General features: G+C 34.3%; 2 protein-coding genes and 1 long non-coding RNA gene across 3 annotated transcripts; 1 reads left to right on the forward strand and 2 right to left on the reverse strand.

The window, feature by feature from the left end:
* Window positions 1–5,750: 5,750 nt before the first annotated feature.
* Window positions 5,751–11,641, reverse strand: LOC143062513 (uncharacterized). Its single transcript, XM_076234183.1, has 4 exons — window positions 11,505–11,641; window positions 8,339–8,462; window positions 6,229–6,914; window positions 5,751–5,782 (listed from the first exon to the last, which is right to left on the reverse strand). The coding sequence occupies exons 1-4, from the start codon at window positions 11,587–11,589 to the stop codon at window positions 5,751–5,753; spliced, it is 927 nt and encodes a 308-aa protein (XP_076090298.1). The 5' UTR covers window positions 11,590–11,641.
* A 2,697-nt stretch (window positions 11,642–14,338) lies between these two features.
* LOC143063943 (uncharacterized) lies at window positions 14,339–19,287 on the forward strand. Its single transcript, XM_076236403.1, has 3 exons — window positions 14,339–15,748; window positions 18,595–18,656; window positions 19,069–19,287. The coding sequence occupies exon 1, from the start codon at window positions 14,409–14,411 to the stop codon at window positions 15,735–15,737; it is 1,329 nt and encodes a 442-aa protein (XP_076092518.1). The 5' UTR covers window positions 14,339–14,408; the 3' UTR covers window positions 15,738–15,748; window positions 18,595–18,656; window positions 19,069–19,287.
* Window positions 19,288–19,782: 495 nt separating this feature from the next.
* On the reverse strand, window positions 19,783–21,117 carry LOC143062318 (uncharacterized). The gene is made up of 3 exons (XR_012974685.1): window positions 21,028–21,117; window positions 20,376–20,496; window positions 19,783–20,145 (listed from the first exon to the last, which is right to left on the reverse strand). It is a non-coding gene; the product is annotated as an uncharacterized LOC143062318 (long non-coding RNA).
* Window positions 21,118–22,211: the final 1,094 nt, after the last annotated feature.

The following is a 22,211-nucleotide window of genomic DNA, read 5'->3' on the forward strand; positions in this document are numbered from 1 at the left end:
TTATGTTTAATATGCACAAAAAGATCCACGTGAATTTGCACCTTCCACAATCGACTCTTTTTGTAAAAATGTGTCTATAATTAAGAACTGTACAAATATCTCGAAACTTTATTCAAATTTTTTCTGTTGTTTGTGTCATTCGAGAGACTCCGAAATTCGAAAAAATAACAAGTTCTAACTTAGATGGAAAGTTTGATGAACTCAAGTTATAGTACATGAAGTTTCTGCTTCAAAATTTAGTAACTAACATGCTACATGTAAATATGAACCAATCAAATACTAAAACTAAGGATATATGCATCTGAACACTTTCCTTACAATGGTGGAGCTCCGAAAACATTGAAAAAAAAAAACAATCGTTGCAGTTGCTACCACAATTTACAGTCATGTTTCTTTTCTGATGTATAGTCCTACCTGTCTGAAAGTTTTGAATCCGTTATCCTAGTAGACATTCAGATAAATTCATAATCTCAATGTCTGATATTTCATTGACTGTATATCGCTAGTTTACTGTAGAATCATTTAAGTTCAAACACGCCTAAACCTAAAAAGGTGTACTCGACTTTCTGTTTTTTATTAGATTATTGACAATTTTGGGGATTTAAAAAAACTGGTAACCGGGGCAGAAATGCTAATATATGCTTTAAAAAGTTAAATCTATGCACAAAAAAGATCCACGTGAATTTGCATCAACCACATTCGACTGTTTTGTAAAACTTTGTCTATAAATTTGAATTAAATAAATATTTCGAAGCTCAATTCAATAATTTGAGTAAAAACACACACATAAGATGCATAACATCCTAAATAAGGCACACTCATTCAACTTTTAAAGCCCATTGAAACAGATGGTAACACTTAAAATTTACCAACTTCGCCTATTTACCTTCTCTGACATAGAGTTCAGTGGTTGTCGTTTGTTGATGTGTTACATATTTGATTCACTCATAGGGTGTTTGCATCGGAAGTAAAACATTTATTCTAAAAAAACAGTTGTTAGAATGATACGGGTTATGTTCTTCTCATATTATTCATTATATTTTAGAATGCTCGGCAATAGACGATAGTAGACAACTGCTACTAAAGCATCATTTTATAAACAGACCAAATATTTTAAAATTTCAAGGTCTAATGAATAGTAGCAACCCGTCTGAACTAAACAATCTGTGCAAGTTCACGGCCGACACTCGGCTAACCGAGAGACAGGTCGGTTAATCTATATTGAGTATGCGGCTATATCGGCGGTTGGTCTGTTAATCGGGTTGGTTATACGTCTGTTAAGAGTAAAACGCACAATTTTAATATTAAAGTCTATTTAATATACAGATTTTAGGTACATTATAAGAATCAAATCAAAAAAAGAAAAGTGTCTGACAAAATGATATATATCATAGAACATTTTCCAACTGTAAAAACATTTCATAGTCTGCGCAGTTTTCAGTAAAACTAAAAGGCGTCGCGCAAGTATGTAGTATTTATGCTTATACGCATAGCAATTTTTGCAATGAAAGGCGAAAAAACAATTTTAGATATCATTTAAAGGACACAAAATCGTACTTTGGTTCTAAAATATAAATTGAAATTAGTAAATATTTCATAATTGTAATATAGCGTGAGTAATACCACGTTTTAGTGAACATTATGGGAATAAAGTCTGTTAATGGGTTGGACAATTGAAATTGTGTCAGTTAAGAGTTATTTAGCCACGACAATAGTTGTGCTACCTTTATATTTTCCCTTTGAAAAAGTTAAGAATAAGATGCTCTTGAGTAAAAAAAAATGACAATACGCTGCAACAGTATCCTTCTAGTAAGAACATTTTTATTTTGACTTCCTTTGCATTTTATTAAGGGGTGTGTCACTTCAATATATGGATATGGATTGCCTGCTGGAATATGCATGAATCTATTATTAACGTTTTCTTCAGCCTTAATTTTTGTGTCTGTTCAAAGTAGCACGTTCTCAAATCCGTCCGAAAGTGTCTATCTAATACAACACAGGGTACATATAACGTGTTGTCGTTCTCATATGCACATGATATTTGTCACTGGACGTTAAACTCTAAATCGTCAACATCATCCGATTGGTTGTTTTCTTCTATTACTGAATCATCTATTGTTTACAAATCAGTCTAAAGAAGTAAATGGAAAGGAACGAATACAGCTGCATTTGGTTATCTTAAGTTTTAATTCATTTTATTCCGTTTATTTCCTTTCTACATAAGTGCAGAGGAGAACTGCAGTTGTCCGCATGTAAACTTTTAGCATTTATTACCAATATCAGTACTTAGCAATCCGTTACTGTTTCAACACCCAGGGGTGTTTCATGTCTTTATTCTCCAACAGTTATTATTTTTTTCTATCTTTTTTTATTAATGCATCACTTCCTACTGTCCTTATCTATTATTCTATATATTCTGTGTTTCCATCCAGATTCTCGTGTATACAATGAGGGTCCGGATTGGGGGTGTTGTTTATTTCTATATTCTTTAAATTGTCTGTTACTTTTCTCTACATTTTATTTTATCTTACTCATTATTATTTCTTTATTCTTTATATATTCTAGCATCCCAATATATTTTACTTACTGATGTTTAGTTACATTACGACGTTTATCTCTGATTTATATACTGGTTAATACCAATTTAGATACAAATTAGTGTCATTCATGACAACCTAAACAGAATCCACATGATATATGCGACCATTCTTGGATGAAATCAATATGTATAGATTATAACATGCCCTTTTCTATATTAGCCCTGGTATCATCCCGAGACTCCCATATCGGCCTCGAGGCTTTAGCCGAGGGCCGATATGGGTCGAGGGATGATACCAGGGCAAATATGGAAAAACATGTTATAATCTTTAAGCTATTTATCACATATTTAAAAATGTATCCGTATCCGTAACAAATATGTGATAAGATATAAATAACACATAGCTGAGAGAGAGCAGATTGGGTCCCGAGAAAACATTGTCAACCGCGGCGAAGCCAAGGTTGACAATGTTTTTTCGAGGGATACCGATCTGCTCTATCACCCTCTCAGCTATGTGATATTTGATTTATTATAATGAATGTCCTATCATCATTTTCTTTAACAGATGAGTTTTATTATAAAGTATTTTCTATGTAGTCACGTACTTGACAGCGTAACGGGTATTTGAAAAATCATCAGAAGTGAAGTAAATAGACAATAGTAGTGCATTGACTTGACATATAAACGATACAAGGATTAGGCCCGAAACGGGAAAAAAGCTCTGCTATCAAGAAAAAAAATATTTTCAATTGTTGTTATTTTGTTATTGTTATTTATTTTATTTAAATTTTGGGTAAATACCCCTTTCAAAAGGCCTCATATCTGGCTGAGAAATATACATCACAATGAACATGATGAAATGTACATCACCAGTTGAAACCCATTGATGGTGAACGAATGCATTTAATATCAACAATAAGCATAACACACAATGATTTATAGGTTTTAAAGTAAAAATATTAACAAGTGAAATACGTTTTTCCAACAATTGTAAAAGAAATAAGTTTGAGTCGTTCCACGCTTCGTTGTACATAGTTAATTAGAACTTTAAGCATTGTCTATAAAATAACTTGATGTAGATTCAATTCATTGTCGTTTAAACTGCCGATTTTTGATTGGTCTAGCCGAGAGGGTGAGATTCCAAAAAATTGTCACCCGCTCAGCCATGTGATAGAGTAAATTAACACCTTCGTATTAGGCAATCAAAATATGGCATTTTAACATGATGTATAATAATACTTTAATATTACACTTTTTTTATATCAGTTTTCAATATTCATGGCCTAAATTCATTGTTCATGTCAGTGTTTCCGTATATATTATGTTTCATTGCTCATGTGTTGTTTCCGTATATTTTAGCCACTCGTCTTGAGCCTACCCATTTGATCCGATAACACCCCATACAGCAATAAAATTATACTTTTATTGCCATTCATAACTCTTAACAGACCAATTAACAGACCGGGTTTTATACATCCGACCCATTAACAGACCAGGTCTTAAATAAAGATTGATTTATGTCACCAAAATACAGATTTTTGTGTAGATTTTTCACACAATGATATCAATTTGGTTGACAAACATAATGCCTGTCTTTCTTCGATGTACAAAATATCGCATGCAAGTAAATTCAACCAACGTGTCTTTTTGTGTACATTTTGTGTGTGTAAAATGTGTATAAATTTATTGATGAGTAACACGCCTTTTCATTTTATAGATCGTACATCGAAGCTAGAAAAATAATAATTACACCACTGGATTCAGTACATTGAATTGTTTTGTTAGACATAAATAATTTTTATGATAAACATATATTTAAAAAGTTATACAATGAAACATGCAGAATTTCCAATGATTTCCTCGATAACACCTGATTAACAGACTTTAGCCAACCCGATTAACAGACCCACCGCCGATATAGCCACATACTCAATATAGATTAACCGACCAATCTCTCGGTTAGCCGAGTGTCGGCCGTGAAGTTTATAAGAATTATTATTAAATGCCTAGAATCTCCCGGGTAATCACTTTATGTCTCTATTTTACATTTGTATTTAAAATTTATACTATGTTAATTTATTTGTAAATAAACGGGTGGATTTTCATATGATGAAGACATAAATCTTTCAATCAGTTTAATTGAGGTTTAAAGCTTGCTTACTAGTTTCTTTTGTTATCTTTTCTGACTTCAGACTCGAACTTCTTTTAAACTAAGTTTTACTGTGCGTTAGGGACGACATCAATAGATCGATGTAGGATAAAAAATAACTTAAATCGAATAGTTTGGGGGTGGGGGGGGGGGGGGGTCAACATTGCTGCAAGTTTTGTTAATCTAAAATCGATTTTACATATATCCATATAGGTAAATCTTTTTTTTTCAAATTAAGTTAAGATGGGGGTAGGGGGTCAGCGAAAAAACTATGTGAATTAAGTTTTTTATCCTACATTGAACTTTTGATGTCGTCCCTTATATTGTGTTACTAAATATTCCACATTGGCTAGAGGTACTGAAGGGGAGTGCTGATCGAGATCTCACAAATTATGTTTAACCACGCCGCATGTTGGCGTTTGTCCGAAGTCAGGAGCCTCTGGCCCCTTCTCCAACTAATTTAGGAATAGATAGAGAATACTACTAGAATCATTTTCATAATAGCGTGAACAACCGCAATATTAAGTCGGTAATTATACACGTACTGAATCAGTTACCTTGAACTTGCTTGTCATCAGCTATCGATAATATTAAGTGTACGGTCACTCAGTCTGTCGGAGGCCTTCTAATGGCGATTTAAATAGGAAAAAAGAGTAAAGTACATGCAGGTGCACGAAAAGAAAAAAAAAAGAAAATTCAAGTATTAAAGATTTAAATCAACACACTAGGTTTATTCCTCTGCTAGTAATTCATATTAATTGATTCAGACATTTAGAACCTTGGACGCCACACAGTTAGCATGTCTTTAACACGCACAATATGACAAATGACAGATATAGACGAACTAATCTGACCCAGTCAATTATTGATAACCTGAGCACGCCCAGAAATGGTCTTGTCCACGCTGTAATAAAAATGAAATCTGTCTGGTACCAGAAGAAGAGGCACCAATAACTTCAGATATTTTAGATCAAGAAATGTACCCAATTTAATTCTTATAATGAAAGAATATGTCTTCTTATATTTTCAAATATTATAATTACCAACTTTGAATACACAAGATTATAGTGTAGCTGACGAGGTTATGAACGAATCTGTTAAATACAAGTAGTTATTTCATTTATTAAAACGATTTCGCATTTGGCTATATAATATAGGATTGTTTTCTATTGTAAAAATAATAATAACAAAGACCATAATATGTAAGTACATTTTACATCAAAATTTTGATTTTAAAAATTTTCTCGGAAATTCTTATGACAAATGCTGATAAACGCTGCATCTTTCTACTATTAAGATTCCAATTAATTAAACATTGATTTGGAGTATAGCATATTTCCGCGTGAATTATAGTACGGGTCATTTCCAAGGGAATTATAGTACTGGTTATTTCCAAGTGAATTATAGTACTGCCTATTTCCAAGTGAATTATAGTACTGGCTATTTCCAAGTGAATTATAGTTTTGGTCAAAACTGTCTGGATGGACAACATTTCTATCAAAGTAATGCTTGACGACAGGCAACTTTTGTGGTCCTATACCAGCTGTCATTTTTGGCGCTAAATTAGCTGCCATTTGTCGTGCTATACCAACTCCCATTTGCGGTGCTATACCGGCTGTCATATGTCGTGCTACATCGGCTGTCATTTGAGGTGCTATTCCAGCTGTCATTTGTGGTGCTATACCAACTCCCATTTGCGGTGCTATACCGGCTGTCATATGTCGTGCTACATCGGCTGTCATTTGTGGTGCTATTCCAGCTGTCATTTGTGGTGCTATTCCAGCTGTCATTTGTGGTGCTATTCCAGCTGTCATTTGTGGTGCTATTCCAGCTGTCATTTGTGGTGCTATTCCAGCTGTCATTTGTCGTGCTATTCCAGCTGTCATTTGGGGTGCTATACGAGCGTCCACTTTGGAGTTATTAGCCCGGATCATGTTTCCTGCGATCATGTGTCCTGTGCCTGCATTTCTCCCGCTGAATTGTTGGGGTGCAATATTTGCCATTTGTGTTCCTTGATTCATATTATTTGTTGCCATATACTGTTGTTGTGCCATATCATACATGTTTTGTAAACTATACAGTGGGTGACTGGGAAGAAGAATACTTTTCCCCGTGAAACAATCCCGCGTTTCATCGGCTTTTAAAACCATGATGTCTTCGCAGCCATCACGGATAGTTTTGCAATGCTTTGGTGGTGTCGGACCTACACCTGCTAACGCACCAACTCTGAAAGAAATTACAGCATAACTTTCTTTATGTTAAAAATAAAAATAAAAAATAACTGTTACATTTTATCCCCCCCCCCCCCAAAAAAAAACCACTCATGATATTTAAGAACAGTAAATCAGATTTATTCCCTATAGATTCTTACAAGTTATAACATAAACGGTACCAATTTGTCTGCACCAGATATGCATTTCGATAAACAATGTCTTTTCGGTGGTGCTCAAGGCCAAAATATTTAAAAATCCAAAGCTTAGTAAAAAGATGAAGAGCTATAAATGAATAAGTAAACTTGTCGCTCCTTTAAAAAAAACTTATTCTAAAAGGTGACCTATTCAACACCGTAATAAGATCATTGAATATTGTTTTTATTGGAATAAATATTGATTTTGTTATCAGTAGATTAAAAGCTAACTAAATTTTATTAGTATGTTATATATATACATATTCATCGGATCTACAATCTGTCGATACCTGTAACTTGGCATTGCACAAGGTCATGTTTTTCTCTGGCTGTTTATGATGTCTTTACACTAAATCCATTGGATGTTGGATGTGTACGGATTGATAGTTTAGTCTTACATGCATGATTTTTCTATTAGTTGTTAGTGGCTTTGAACTAGCTGTCAGATAACTGCGAGTACTCTCAGATCTGTTCATTGTGTCTTTTTTTGTCGGGATGTATAAGTACCCGGCCACGTCCACTTATATTTTTGTCCATCTGATGAGTTAAGCCTTTTTCAACTGATTTTTATAGTTCGTTCTTATGTTGTACTGTTATACCACTGTCCCAGGTTTAGGGGGGGGGTTGGGATCCCGCTAACATGTTTAACCCCGCCACATTATTTATGTATGTGCCTGTCCCAAGTCAGGAGCCTGTATATTCAGTGGTTGTCGTTTGTTTATGTGTTACATATTTGTTTTTCGTTCATTTTTTTACATAAATAAGGCCGTTAGTTTTCTCGTTTGAATTGTTTTACATTGCCTTATCGGGGCATTTTATAGCTGACTATGCGGTATGGGCTTTGCTCATTGTTGAAGACCGTACGGTGACCTATAGTTGTTTTAATGTCTGTGTCATTTTGGTCTTTTGTGGATAGTTGTCTCATTGGCAATCATACCACATCTTATTTTTTTTATATACGGACTAAAATATAGCAGAAGCCGTGCAAGGAATCAGAGCTTTGCATGTTAGAAGATTCCATGGCCGGATAATGATCTTTAAACACTGCGCAAAAATCGGACTACAACCGTTTATAAAGTTTAAATGAAAATAGCATGAGGATGTTGTAAAGAAAAAAAAATAATCACGTTAACAATTTTTTATATATTGTCATGATGTACTTTCTTAGAAATAATGGTAACAAAGGTGTCAGTATATGTACATGTAAAAAACATAATAACTTCTAATGACAAAGAATAACTACCCGCAACATGAAAGTTCCTTCTCTCCACATGAACATGTTTCACAACTGGCTAGATTAACAGTAGATCCGTTTAAGATTTCTAGTCCATTTGAAAGCGTACAAACAGTAATATTACGTCCAGATGCTGAAAACATACAAGTAACATGTACTGAATTTTAGGATATTTTCTAAAAATGAAAAAAAAGCCATATTTATGTATTGGGTTGTTTTTAGAAAGAAGAGGTAGTGTTTTCAAATGATCTACATGTAAACTCTTTGTTGATTTTTGGGTGTTAAGGTTCCTGGGAGAAGAAAAAATCAAGAAAAGTGCTACTAGTAATAGGACTTTCTAGCATTTGAGGGATACAGCTGTTGATTGCCTGTTCAGCCCAGTCAGTAGTCGGTTCCTCTGTCCTGACAAGGTGTGTTTCATTCATTTGAAAGTTTATAAACTATAATGGAAAAACGAAGGTTCCAACTGCCTCAGTCAAATTTGGCTGTAGACGCGGACTTTGTTATAAAAATCCCTTTCGATCATATAGCTTTTTATATCTTCAAGTATTTGTCCTTCCCGTGTTTAGGCATTCCTAAGGAAGGTGAATGCAGAGAAGTACGACAAACGCACCAAACTTAAAGTGTCTTACTTATTTTATTTCATTAGGCCTACACCGTATATTTCATATCTATTAAACGGAATTCCTCATGGTGCTCTATTATTGTGTACTGAAAACATATTTGATAGAATGTTTTTCAATAGAGCGTCCATGTTTTCTTGAAACGAACACATTCTGTTCTTGGTTTGTTCCGTTTCATCACTGTCGCAGGTTGTAGGGGATTGTTAGCGCCTCCAAACTAGCATATTAAACTCGCCACATTATGTATGTGGATTTCCCAAGTCAGGAACTTGTTATTCAGTGGTGTCGTTCGTTGCTATAAATCATATTTGTTTTTTGTTCTTTGTTTTGTACATAACTCATGACGGGGATAATCTTATTTGAATTGTTATAATAGCTGACTATGAGATATGGGTTTTGTTCATTGTTGAAGGTTATACGGTGACCAATAGTAGTAAACACCTATGCCATCTGGTGTCTTTGGGAGAGTAGTCCCATTGACAGTCATTCCACATCTTAATACTTGTATATCATGTGTACGCAAATGGTCACAATATTACCAGAATACTGTTAATGTTGACTAGACCATCTTCAGAGTATTAAGATTACTGCATAAGAAGAGTAAATTTGTTACATAATTATGTATAATACATTTATAATATTGATATTGTAAAAAAAAAAAAGAGATAATTATCCACGAATTTTGTTTTGCCGCAAAATTTTAAAGGTTTAACAAGGATTTGCCTTCAGCGTATGATACCAGCCCATCCATATCAAAATCAAAAACATTGTTCATCGACACAGAGAAGCTATATTTGTATTCACTAGATTTAAATTTAGTTTTTGATGACTCCCCGTTAGTTACAACAACGTACAGCTAAATGAACACTTGGAAAAGTTGATACAAAAATTAACAATTATTATAAACATTTTATTTTAAATATTACTTTTAAATTAATACCATTTAAGTTGTAAAAATTACATATTCAATTAAAAATAATCCGTCCATTAGATATAAGAAGATGTGGCAATGAGTGCCAATGAGACAATTATTCTCCATCCAAGTCACAACTAGTAAAAGTAAAACATTATAGGTCAAGGTATGGTCTTCAACACAGAACCTTGGCTCACAAGGAATAGCATGTTATAAAAGACTTAATGCCAATTTCATCACATTTTTTTTCCAAAAATGCATTTATATCTCAAATTGTACGATTCGCTCGTGTATGTAACAATGTTTTAGATTTTAACGAGAGAAATTTATGTATTATTTAGTGAAAAATGATTACACAAGGGTTTTCGATATCACAAACTAATCAAAACATTTACTAAATTTTATCATCGGTATAAGGACATCATTCGTAAATATAGCTCAACATGCAGACTTCTTAAACGTTCAGGTATTTCACATCCTATTCTTTATGGAAATATTCTTTAAAAAGCACAAAAATGGCAGTTTTCCCGTCAGAAGCTAACAAAACCTTTAAATAGACTTATTAAGAAGGGGATATATAGTTACGATACTGCTGTCAGGTCATTAAAGATTGCATATTTTGGGGTTATTATTATTTCACTTATAGGGTCTTTGCATCGGAACTAAACACATTCATTTCAAAACAAGTTGTTGGCATGACACGGGTTATCTTCTTCTCATATATGTTATGATGGTATGATACTAAACCCCTTTATTGTGCCTGATATTCATATGACGAAGACATAATCTTTCAATTAGTTCAATTGAAGTCTGGAGCTGGCATGTCAGTTAACTGCTAGTAGTCTTATTATTGTCATTTTGTTTGTTTTCTTTGGTTACATCTTCTGACATTAGATTCGGACTTCTCTTGAACTGAATTTTATGTGCGTCTTGTTATGCGTTTACTTTTCCACATTGGCTAGAGGTTTAGGGGGAGAGTTGAGATCTCATAAACATGTTTAATCCCGCCGCATTTTTGCGCCGGTCCCAAGTCAGGAGCCTCTGGCCTTTGTTAGTCTTGTATTATTTTTTATTTTAGTTTCTTGTGTACAATTTGGAGTTTAGTATGGCGTTAATTATCACTGAACTAGTATATATATTTGTTAAGGGGCCAGCTGAAGGACGCCTCCGGGTGCGGGAATTTCTCGCTGCATTGAAGACTTGTTGGTGACCTTAATCTGCTGTTGTCTCTTTGACACATTCCCCATTTTAATTCTCAATTTTACATTCAGTTTATCAGGCTAAGGACGGTTTTATGAATAATACTAAACTAAAGATAAGAGGGCAGAAAAAAATTATCAAATTCAGCAAAATGAGTTTAAGGTGAACCGAGCAGGCGTGTTTTTTTTTTACATTTTTAAGTTCTTGTTATAGAAAAATAAAATTTGTTAAAAAACGTGATCCTTTATTATATTGACTGGTATTGGGCAAATCCAAACAATTATATGCCCATAAAATACAATGTAAACGTTAACATAAGCTATTAGTCATTATATACCAGTATATTTTATCTATTTTTACAATTTCAATGTTGAGTCCAAATTTCGTCAATTAAAAAAATATATAATATCGTGAATACTGAAATATTAATATACTCTACCTAATTGTCGAGTCTTCACTTTAGCTGTGTGGCAAGATCCTTCAACAAGAGGAAGAAAAACAACCAAACAGAATATCAGTAACATTTTCGAAGAACTGTATAAAACGTTACAACCGTCGAAATGTCAAGGAAAGTCCACAGTCGTTAATTTAAGCATGTCTAATTAATTGATAAAAATTTAGTTAAACTGTAGAAAACCCTTATAGCAGTTTATGTGGTAATTTATCTTTTATCTTTTATGTGGACTCATTTGATTTATTTGAAGTATTACAGTACAAGCCTACTAGTTGTTGATAATCATTCTTTTTCTATATGATCATAGCACACGTCATTAGCTGTAAGCATGATTGTGTTTATTTAATGCGTATTTTTTCTGTGTAGATGTAAAATAAAAGGGGGAGTTATGTAAGGTACTTTAAGTAAGAAGTTTTATGAATGTACAAAGGCTTGGATCTTAACTAGAGGCACTGCGAACAAAGTTAAATAAAATGATACCACCGACTTGCAAAGTTCAAAAGTTCACGACATAATATTTAGGACCAAAAACAAAATAGGAAGCGCACAATTGCATTATATGGCCAAGATTCTAAAAAGGTCACATCAAACGAGTAAAAGTGGTTTGAAGTATTCGAATACTTAGGAATTTCTACCCCATGCATCGATTACCTCATGAATTTGTCAAAACCTTAATAAAGAATTTGAGTTATCAGTACTCTTTAGTTTTGTATTTCCCACCAAATGTGTTTCAGTCCGAGGACATGTAATTTATTTGTTTTCACAAGACGAACTTGTTTTTTTCTCTAAATAATTCTTTCGGTCATCAAAAAGCTATGTCGTCCCAGATAAAAAGCATTTCTTTGTATCAAAAAAGTTTCTGCAATTAAAAGACTATTTCGCTTTCTCGAAATATTTTCAGTTATTGCCTTTTCAGTCTATAAAATTGAGAATGGAAATGGGGAATGTGCCAAAGAGACAACAACCCGACCATAGAAAAAAACAACAGCAGAAGGTCACCAACAGGTCTTCAATGTAGCGAGAAATTCCCACACCCGGAGGCGTCCTTCAGCTGGCCCCTAAACAAATATATACTAGTGCAGTGATAATGAACGCCATACTAATTTCCAAATTGTACACAAGAAACTAAAATTAAAATAATACAAGACTAACAAAGGCCAGAGGCTCCTGACTTGGGACAGGCGCAAAAATGCGGCGGGGTTAAACATGTTTGTGAGATCTCTAGAAAAGTAAACGCATAACAATACGCACATTAAAATTCAGTCCAAGAGAAGTCCGAGTCTGATGTCAGAAGATGTAACCAAAGAAAATAAACAAAATGACAATAATACATAAATTACAACAGACTACTAGCAGTTAACTGACATGCCAGCTCCAGACTTCAATTAAACTGACTGAAAGATTATGATTTCATCATATGAACATCAGGCACAATCCTTCCCGTTAGGGGTTTAGTATCATACCACATAACATATATGAGAAGAACATAACCCGTGTCATGCCAACAACTGGTTTTTGAATAAATGTGTTTAGTTCCGATGCAAAGACCATATAAGTGAATCAATATTAACGCCAAAATATGCAATCTTTAATGACCTAACAACAGTATCGTATAACTATATCCCTTCTTAATAAGTCTATTCAAAGGTTTTGTTAGTTTTTGAGGTGAATACTGACACCTTTGTGCTTTATAAAGAATATTTCCATAAAAAATTGGATGTGAAATACCTGAACGTATAAGAAGTCTGCATGTTGAGCTATATTTACGAATGATGTCCTTATACCGATGATAAAATTTATTAAATGTTTTGACTAGTTAGTGATATCGAAACTATAGTTTGTAATATGTTGTTCAAAGTAAGGAACCTCGTCATTGCTGTCTTGTCATATCTTAATACATATGTTTTGGGTATTTGGAGAATTTGGTGATATTAATTGAAACATGGTTACTCTGTTGGTTTGTTTGTCTTGTTTTTTTACTCGATGTGAATTAGAGCTGGACATATTCGACTTCCTGAGGTTTTTTTTTAATAGAATAAAGCAACAAAGGATACGAGGTATCCGTCCACCAATGATACGAATCAGTACACGCACAGCAGTAAACACACAAAAAGCAAAGAAATGCGCTTGTATTGCTGTCACTCATCTCAAAGTCACAATGAGGCCTATTTTTTTTTAGTAAGAAATGCGTCTGGAGTAAGGAATATGACAGTTGTTTATATTCGTTCCGTTGGTCAAAAAAGTCGATCAATTGAATTTGTCAGTTTCTACACTGTAAATCTAAAACAAATAGAACACTGCTTGAACGCTTTTTTGTAACACTTTTTGAACGTGTAATGGTGTTCCAAATGTTTACACTAGTGTTCATCAATTGAATGTGTGGTGTTCTGTTTTTAATGCCTTTGTGTTTCATTTTTGAACACTTGATGTTAGAGACCTTAACATTAGTGTTCAAAGCTTTAACGTATCCGAATGTTCAAAATCTTAATACGTCGACGCGTTCAACAGCCATATGTAACACTTTTTGAACACACAGAACATGTTTAAAAACCAAAATGTTAAGATTCAGAACACCAGACGTTAACATTCAGAACAGTTGACATAGGTGTACAAAGTAATGGTGTTCAAATGTGGAACCTGTTCTATTTTCAAGCGTACATAATTTTCTATAAGTACTAAACTTAATTATACGTCAGAAAAACTCATAAGATATAACATTGCAATTGCCTTCATTTATGAACTCTAATCGAGCTGTTTAAAGTAAAACCACTCAGGTGAGAAAAACAGCTCACCTGTGTACTATATAAACATGCGTGTCACTTAAATACTCGCTTTCAATTTTAGCTCGCAGTCGAGATGTTCGGTAAGATTTAATGTTGAAAAAATAATATGGCTCAAACTCAATTAAACTCGCCCAGTTCTAGAGGGAAACATACTCCTTCTCGAGATTTGTTAGAAGATTTAGACTACTTGTCTGATGTTCAATCTCAAGATGAAGTTGAACTGTTTGACGATGGTCAGTTTAGTGACCTTAGTGACTTTGAACATACCAATGAGGGTGATGTTTCTAATGCCGATGAGGGCAATACTTATATGGGCAATTCAAGTGCCACAAAAGACAAACACAATGCCAAACAGGGCAAACAAAGTGCCAATAAGGGCAAACTTAGTGCCAATAAGGGCAAATTGAGTGCCAATAAGGGCAAAACTCATCCACAATCAGACGATGGGGCGTCTGGGTTAGATGGTGAAAGTGACGAGAGGGCCACACGTAACTGGTTGCCGGATAAAAGAAATCCAGTCGAATCATCTTCTTCCGGTAAACGAAAACATGTGGAGGTGAACACAGATTCTGGTGATGAATCGGAACAGGAGACCGAGAATTCCTCCTCGGATAGTGGGGAAAGTTCAGATAATGATAATCTTTTTGATCCGTCTGAAATTTTGAAAAAAGATACCAAGGTACCGGGTAAAATTTCAAAATACATTGAGAAGTATGCCAATCAGGGCATCACAAAGAATGTTAGGTTAGAAGTCACAAAGAACTGTAACATACCTATAAGTAAAAAGCTCGCTTCCAAAGAAACGGATAGATATATAAAGAAACTATTTCGTAAGAAATTTAATCAAACTTTGAATGCCAAGAAAGAACGTTCTATTATTAACTCTGAAAACAGAATTTTAGATGCTACTGGTCCCTTAGCAATTTTATGGACAGAAGCAGAGAAAGCTAAGAAACGTGATCGTGGCTTGAATCCAGTAGATGTCATTGACATTGTACAGAGAGCATTAGTTTTGATTGGGAACGCTCACTATGTATACTTAACTGATCGTCGTAGGTCTATGCTTGGTAGAGTATTACCAGAATGTTTAGATTTATTAACGGATAAAGATGGCAAGAAAGCGCTGTTAAAAAGCTCTAATGAACTATTTGGCCGTAAGTTCAGAAAATTGCTCACCGAAGAAAGCAAAGACAACAGGGAATTGTTTAGCTTGCTGCAAACAGTACGCCGTTCCAAAAACAAAGCATCTAGATTTGGAAATGGTAACTTCAGTGGTGGTCATGGAAATGGTGGCCGTGGCAATAACCAGTATTTTCGGCTCGAGCCCCCAAACAACCAGAATCAGCAGTTTGGGGGCCGAGGCAGGGGCAGAGGCAGAGGTCAGTCAAGATCGACACCAGGGATCCCAAGGAAGGGGTTCAATCCCAAGAATTAGGCATACAACAGGTAAAGGTTCAAGAATTAGATTTTTTCCCCATTTCAACAGACCGTTTTGCTCATTTTCCTGTAGGGGGGAGAACAAAACTTTTTGTCCAGAACTGGGGTTGTTTGACATCAGATCCTTGGGTCTTAGATACAGTTCAGGGTCTAAAACTAGAATTCTGTCAAATACCGCCAAGACAAATTCAGTGCCCAAAACTATTTTTCGACAAGGAGAAAACAGCATTGATCAATCAAGAAATTCTATCATTGTTAGACAAAAAAGCAATATGTCAGGTATCCCAAAGTCAGAGGTATTTTCTAAGTCATCTTTTCTTGGTCGAGAAAAAAGGGGGAGGACACCGTCCTGTAATAAATTTAAAGCAGTTGAACAATTATTTGATATACAATCATTTCAAAATGGAAGGGATTCATTCGGTAAAAGATTTAATCCAAAAATCAGACTGGATGATAAAAATAGATCTGACGGATGCATATTTGACCGTCCCAGTGTTAAAACAACATCAAAAATATGTCCAGTTTCAATGGCAGGGAAAGACCTATCAATTTCAGGTACTTCCCTTTGGAATTTCAGTCGCCCCACTAGTATTCACAAAATTAATGAAAGTCCCAGCAAGTTTTCTAAGACGACTGGGTGCTGGGTATACGTCTAGTGGTTTACTTGGACGATATCTTAATATTGAACCAATCAAAAGAGAAATGTCAGTTAGAAGCACAACTTACAGTAAGGCTTCTTCAAAGTTTAGGATTTCTAATAAACGAAAAGAAATCAGTTTTTGTCCCATCTCAACAAATGCTTTTTCTAGGATTTCTAGTGAACTCGGTAGATATGAGTCTGTCCCTTCCCACCCCAAAAATTCAAAAAATACAAAAATTATGCAAGGAGGTAAAAAATTCAGTAAAAATAACAGTGAAAAAACTATCAGAATTAATAGGAAATCTGACAGCTTCAATTCAAGCAATTTTTCCAGCCCCACTACATTACAGACATTTACAGGTAGAAAAAAATCAAAGGCTCAACCAGACTCTCAGTTACAATTCAGAACTAGTCCTATCTCAAAAAGCTCAAAACGAATTAAACTGGTGGATACACCAGTTAATTCATTGGAATGGGAGGTCTCTAATTTCCATCCAACCATCTGTAATCATCCAAACAGATGCAAGCAATGTGGGATGGGGAGCAGTAATGAACAAAGTATCAATAGGGGGTCCTTGGTTACAATCAGAAAAAAGTTTCCATATAAATGCCCTAGAATTAATAGCAGTGACTCATGCAGTCAAATCTTTCTTAAAAGACAGACACAATTTACAGGTGTTGATTCAGACGGACAACATAACAACAATGACTTATATCAACAAAATGGGAGGGACTGTGTCCAAAGTTTGCAACAAACTAGCCCTAGAGCTTTGGACATGGTGTCTCCAGAAAGACATAGTGCTAAAAGCAGATTTCATCCCAGGTCGAGAGAATCTAATTGCAGATTGGGAGTCCAGACATCATTCAGACTCCAGCAATTGGAAACTTCATTCAAAGGTTTTCAATTCTTTAATGAAGCAGACAATGACCTGCAACATAGATCTTTTCGCAGATCGGTCCAACAATCAACTTCAAACATACATAAGCTGGCTTCCCGATCCAGGAGCATTAGCGTTCAATGCTCTCCTACATCCTTGGACGAGTTTCAAGGCTTACGCCTTCCCCCCTTTCTGCTTGATAGCTCAATGTCTGAAAAAAATAAAAGCAGAGAAAACAACTGTAGTTCTGATAAATCCTGCTTGGATGGCACAGCCATGGTATGCAATATTGCTGGAAATGTCAATACAACATCCAATTCTGTTGCCGACATTTCCAGGTCTACTACAGTCGTATCAAGGGGAACCTCACCCAATGATTCAAAACAAATCGCTTCAACTAGTCGGGTGGCTTGTCTCAGGAGATCATATCAAACAATGTCAATATCAGAGGAAGTTAAAAAACTTTTGCTCAGCTCCTGGGGGAAAGGAACTCAGAAATCTTACGATTCGGCCTGGAATAAGTGGGTTAGCTGGTGTTTGGAACGGGAAGTTGATCCCTTTTCAGCACCTCTAACTGCTGTTCTAGACTTCTTGGCATGGATGTTTCAAAAGGGTTTTCAATACAGAACAGTTAATGTCCATAGATCTGCAATATCCTCTATTCTTCCTCATATTGATGGTCAACCAGTGGGACAGACACAATTAGTTAAGAAATTAATGAAGGGCATTTTGAGGGAAAATCCACCTTTACCTAAATATCAAGAAATGTGGGACATTGATATTGTTCTGAAGTTTCTCCTTTCTCAATCTGTTAACCCTGATTTGGATCTTAAAACATTAACCAAGAAATTAACAATTCTTTTAGCGATAGCTGCTCCGAAAAGATCTTCTGAAATTGCTAGACTTGATATAAGATTCATGCAAATAAACAATGAAGGGGCTAAATTTCAGCTCCCAGGTTTATCAAAAACTCAATCTGATTGTAATTCAAAAGAAATATTTTATCCGAAATTTAAGGACAATCTTAAATTATGTGTAGTTGATTGTTTACAAGCTTATTTGAAACGTTCTGTAGATTTTCGAGAGGTGGATATGTCTAAGCCAAATCCATTACTTAGAACTTTAGTTAAGCCACATAAAGGTGCCTCGTCTAATACTATAGCTAACTGGATTAAGGATATTATGAAGTTAGCCGGTATTGATACAACTAAGTTTAAGGCTCATTCAACTAGAGGGTCCTCAACTAGTAAAGCTAAAGGTCAAGGAGTTTCTATATCAGAGATTTTGAAAATAGCTGATTGGTCAAATGCTTTAACTTTTAAAAAATTCTATTTCAGACCATTGCAGGAGGATAGTTCAAATGATCAGTTTTCAAAGAAAGTCTTGAGTTTACCTTCAGGTATGTTAATAATTATGTTTAACGCTTTGAACGTGCAATGTTATATCTTATGAGTTTTTCTGACGTATAATTATAGATTTCATGAGGACGCGAAGCGTCCAATATGAAATATAGATTATACTAAGAAAATGATTAAGATATAACATTGCAATTTCCCTCCCACCCAGTACCCATTTAGATAATATTTGACGTGGATTAATACAAAGAGTCAATGTATAAGAGACTACTCGTGACGAGAACTATATAAAATTATATACAAGATACACTATATATCATATATATATATACACACACACACACACACACAAATCAAGATCCTTATATGAAATTGTGTAGTAATGATGATGTAACAATTGAATTGATAATATTAATTATGAAGAACAAATTTATTATCATTCAACTTTATTTTCAGATACATCATCCATGGAGTCCTAGCAGTCAGAGAGATTGTGGTGATTGACTTTTGAACTGTAATTTTACCCATGCGGGATATAATGTGGAAGAAACACTATGTTAAATTTCTTGTCAACAGAACTTTTATAGATTGCAATAGAGACATGCTAAAGTTTTGCAATACATTTTTTATATGTTAAAGATATATATTGTTGACATATTAAATGGTGAAACAGTATTCTTTTTATTAATCATATATAAAAGGAAAGGAAATTTGTACCAGCACTGGTAGTAGCAGCATAATTATACATTTCTTGTTTCAATATCTATGGTTTAGAGTTGTCATGGCTTATTATTGTTTTTGGTACATGTATGTTGATGTTTATAAAGGAGATCCTTATGTTTAGAAGTTCTGCTCGCAATTGAAAGCGAGTATTTAAGTGACACGCATGTTTATATAGTACACAGGTGAGCTGTTTTTCTCACCTGAGTGGTTTTACTTTAAACAGCTCGATTAGAGTTCATAAATGAAGGCAATTGCAATGTTATATCTTAATCATTTTCTTAGTATAATCTATATTTCATATTGGACGCTTCGCGTCCTCATGAAATCTATAATTAAACTGTTATAAAAACTATATTGAATCAGGCAAAATACAACAATAAAACATATTTTAACAAGTAATTCTTTATATAATCAAATGAGCATATATATGTAAGAAAAGAACACAAGAATACCGTATGATATCACAAGTAACAGTCAATGAAATCACGTACATAATGTTTTTAAACTGACTTAAATATATCACAAATAATGATTTACCCCTACATGACAGATAGTTGCTACATCATGCGTATCCTAACCAAAAAACCATGTCAATGTGATAAGTAGATAGTTTATGATATAGATATTTGTCACAATGAAAGTTTAAAGTTTGCAAAATCCAACAGTTCTTGTACGATCACATGCAATGTACGCTCCACTTTTCAGTGCATCTTCACTTAAATCTATCAACTGGCTGGCATTTTATGTGTTGTTATCAACTTCCATTGTCAAAATCCTCCACAACAAGTAATGTCTATGAGTCTATGTATCCTGCAAAATAATATTTAAAATCAATAGAAGAGAGTTTTTCATAAAGCATCAAATTATGCAATGGTTGTTATGCTTTAATTTCGGTATATACTAGAGTACAAATTGGTATTCTATGGCAGTGAAATGCAAGTTTTGACATTATAAATTACAAAAGTCTCGACCTAAGGTATACATATATAGAAATGATACACCCACATAAGCTATTAATATATATAGATATGTTGTCATACCTTTTTGACATCTTTCTTTTTTCCAACACTTTATAGCATGCAGAAATGACCTTCGTGGGATTATTGGCTACCGGTTCCTAGTTCAAACATTCAAACCTGAAACATTTCAATCTAACGATTCCTGCAAATAAAAAAAAAAACGAATGCATTTTCTAAGTCAAAAATGGTGTTCAAAATGTTTGCACAAAATGTTTGCACTAGTGTTCATCAATTGAATGTGTGGTGTTCAGTTTTTAATGCCTTTGTGTTTCATTTTTGAACATTTGATGTTCGAGTTCTTAACACTTAGTGTTCATCAATTGAATGTGTGGTGTTCAGTTTTTAATGTCTTTGTGTTTCATTTTTGAACACTTGATGTTAGAGTTCTTAACATTTAGTGTTCTAATATACGTGGATGTCAAAAATCATGATTTATTCTGTATAACAGACAGACGATCACAGAATGTTTTTTCATCAGTTTAGGAAATCATCAGAACAAAGCTGACAGTTATTTACGTTTAATCTAAATCCTGTTCTTTAATTCGTCTTTTATGTTGAATAATGAAAATTTGGATATAACAGTATGAATATTTGACAAATATATATCTGACTTGAGAAAATAACAACGAAGCCATCGAACTACCTACGGAGATTATCCTAACGTGTTACTCACTTCTTTCGTGTTCATGTGGGATAGAAGTCCCTTCTCCAGTTCTCTTCCTTATGTGTATCCATTCTTCGTTTAACCGCCAAAATCACCAGCCGATATCTGTTACCGTTTTCTTGGTACCCTGGTAAATTTTTTTAACGCGAGGTGTTCAAAATTTCGAGCGATTTGAACACTGATTGAACATGAAACGTTAATAAACTGAACGGATCATGAAATAAGATAAACATCGACATATCTTTATTACGATATTATCATAACAGGCCTCATTGATATGCATAACTATGTCACTTATAAGTAAAACTAGTAATAATAATAAAATAAGTTCATAAACTATACATATATGCCAGCTTGGAAGTTTAATATTTCATAATTACTAAAATATTAGTCAAAAATTCACAAGATCATCATCCTGCGTATATATTCATATTTTTAAATGAATTTCTTTGTAAATTTGCCAATTAGAAGGAAAGAAAATCGGACAAACAACTATCTTCTTTTTTTAGATCAGAATTTGAACATCGGTGTTCACTGTGTCTGAACACACATGTTAATATTTTAAACACAAACGTTAAAACTTTGAACACGTCTCTAAGCATGAACATATGACGTTAAAATATTGAACATCAGTGGTGGATCCAGAAATTTTCATAAGTGGGGGCCCATTGACTGACCTAAGAGGGGGCCCGCTCCAGTCACGCTTCAGTGATTCCCTATATAAGCAACCAAATTTTTTCCCAAAAAGGGGGGGCCCGGGCCCCCTGCCCCCCCCCTAAATCCGCCTCTGAACATTCGGTGTACAAATTTTGAACGCGTCCGGACGCGTCAGGCGTCAGGTATATTTACAGTGTATGGACTTTGCTTTTTTTAATTTATATTGGTGTTCGGTATTTTTTGTTAATACTTTTTAACTGTCTCCTTCATGTTTTCCAATTTTTCATACAATGTATGACACATTTAAACCAAATAATCTGTAATTCATCAGCTTAAATGTATGCAGTGGATCTTGGTTATTTATTAATCTGTACTTAATTATCGTCTAGTGGCAACTATTTCATGCATTTCCAGGAAAAGGATATTATGAAGGAACTGACAAAACGAAATGATTCAAAATAGAAATGCATGTACAAAAAGGTCGGGGTACAATACATTTTTTTCTTCAATTTAGTGCATTATTGGGGCATCCTTTT

Source organism: Mytilus galloprovincialis, chromosome 2, assembly GCF_965363235.1.
Source record: "Mytilus galloprovincialis chromosome 2, xbMytGall1.hap1.1, whole genome shotgun sequence".
Lineage (NCBI taxonomy): Eukaryota > Metazoa > Mollusca > Bivalvia > Mytilida > Mytilidae > Mytilus > Mytilus galloprovincialis.

Excerpts from the sequence above, each read along its gene's own strand:
- LOC143063943 (XM_076236403.1), top strand. The coding sequence starts at position 14,409 with ATGGCTCAAACTCAATTAAACTCGCCCAGTTCTAGAGGGAAACATACT.
- LOC143062513 (XM_076234183.1), bottom strand. The coding sequence starts at position 11,589 with ATGTTACTGATATTCTGTTTGGTTGTTTTTCTTCCTCTTGTTGAAGGA. Across the intron at positions 8,463-11,504 it reads AGTGAAGACTCGACAATTAG|CATCTGGACGTAATATTACT; the intron begins GTAGAGTATATT and ends GTATGTTTTCAG. Across the intron at positions 6,915-8,338 it reads AAGGAACTTTCATGTTGCGG|AGTTGGTGCGTTAGCAGGTG; the intron begins GTAGTTATTCTT and ends AATTTCTTTCAG.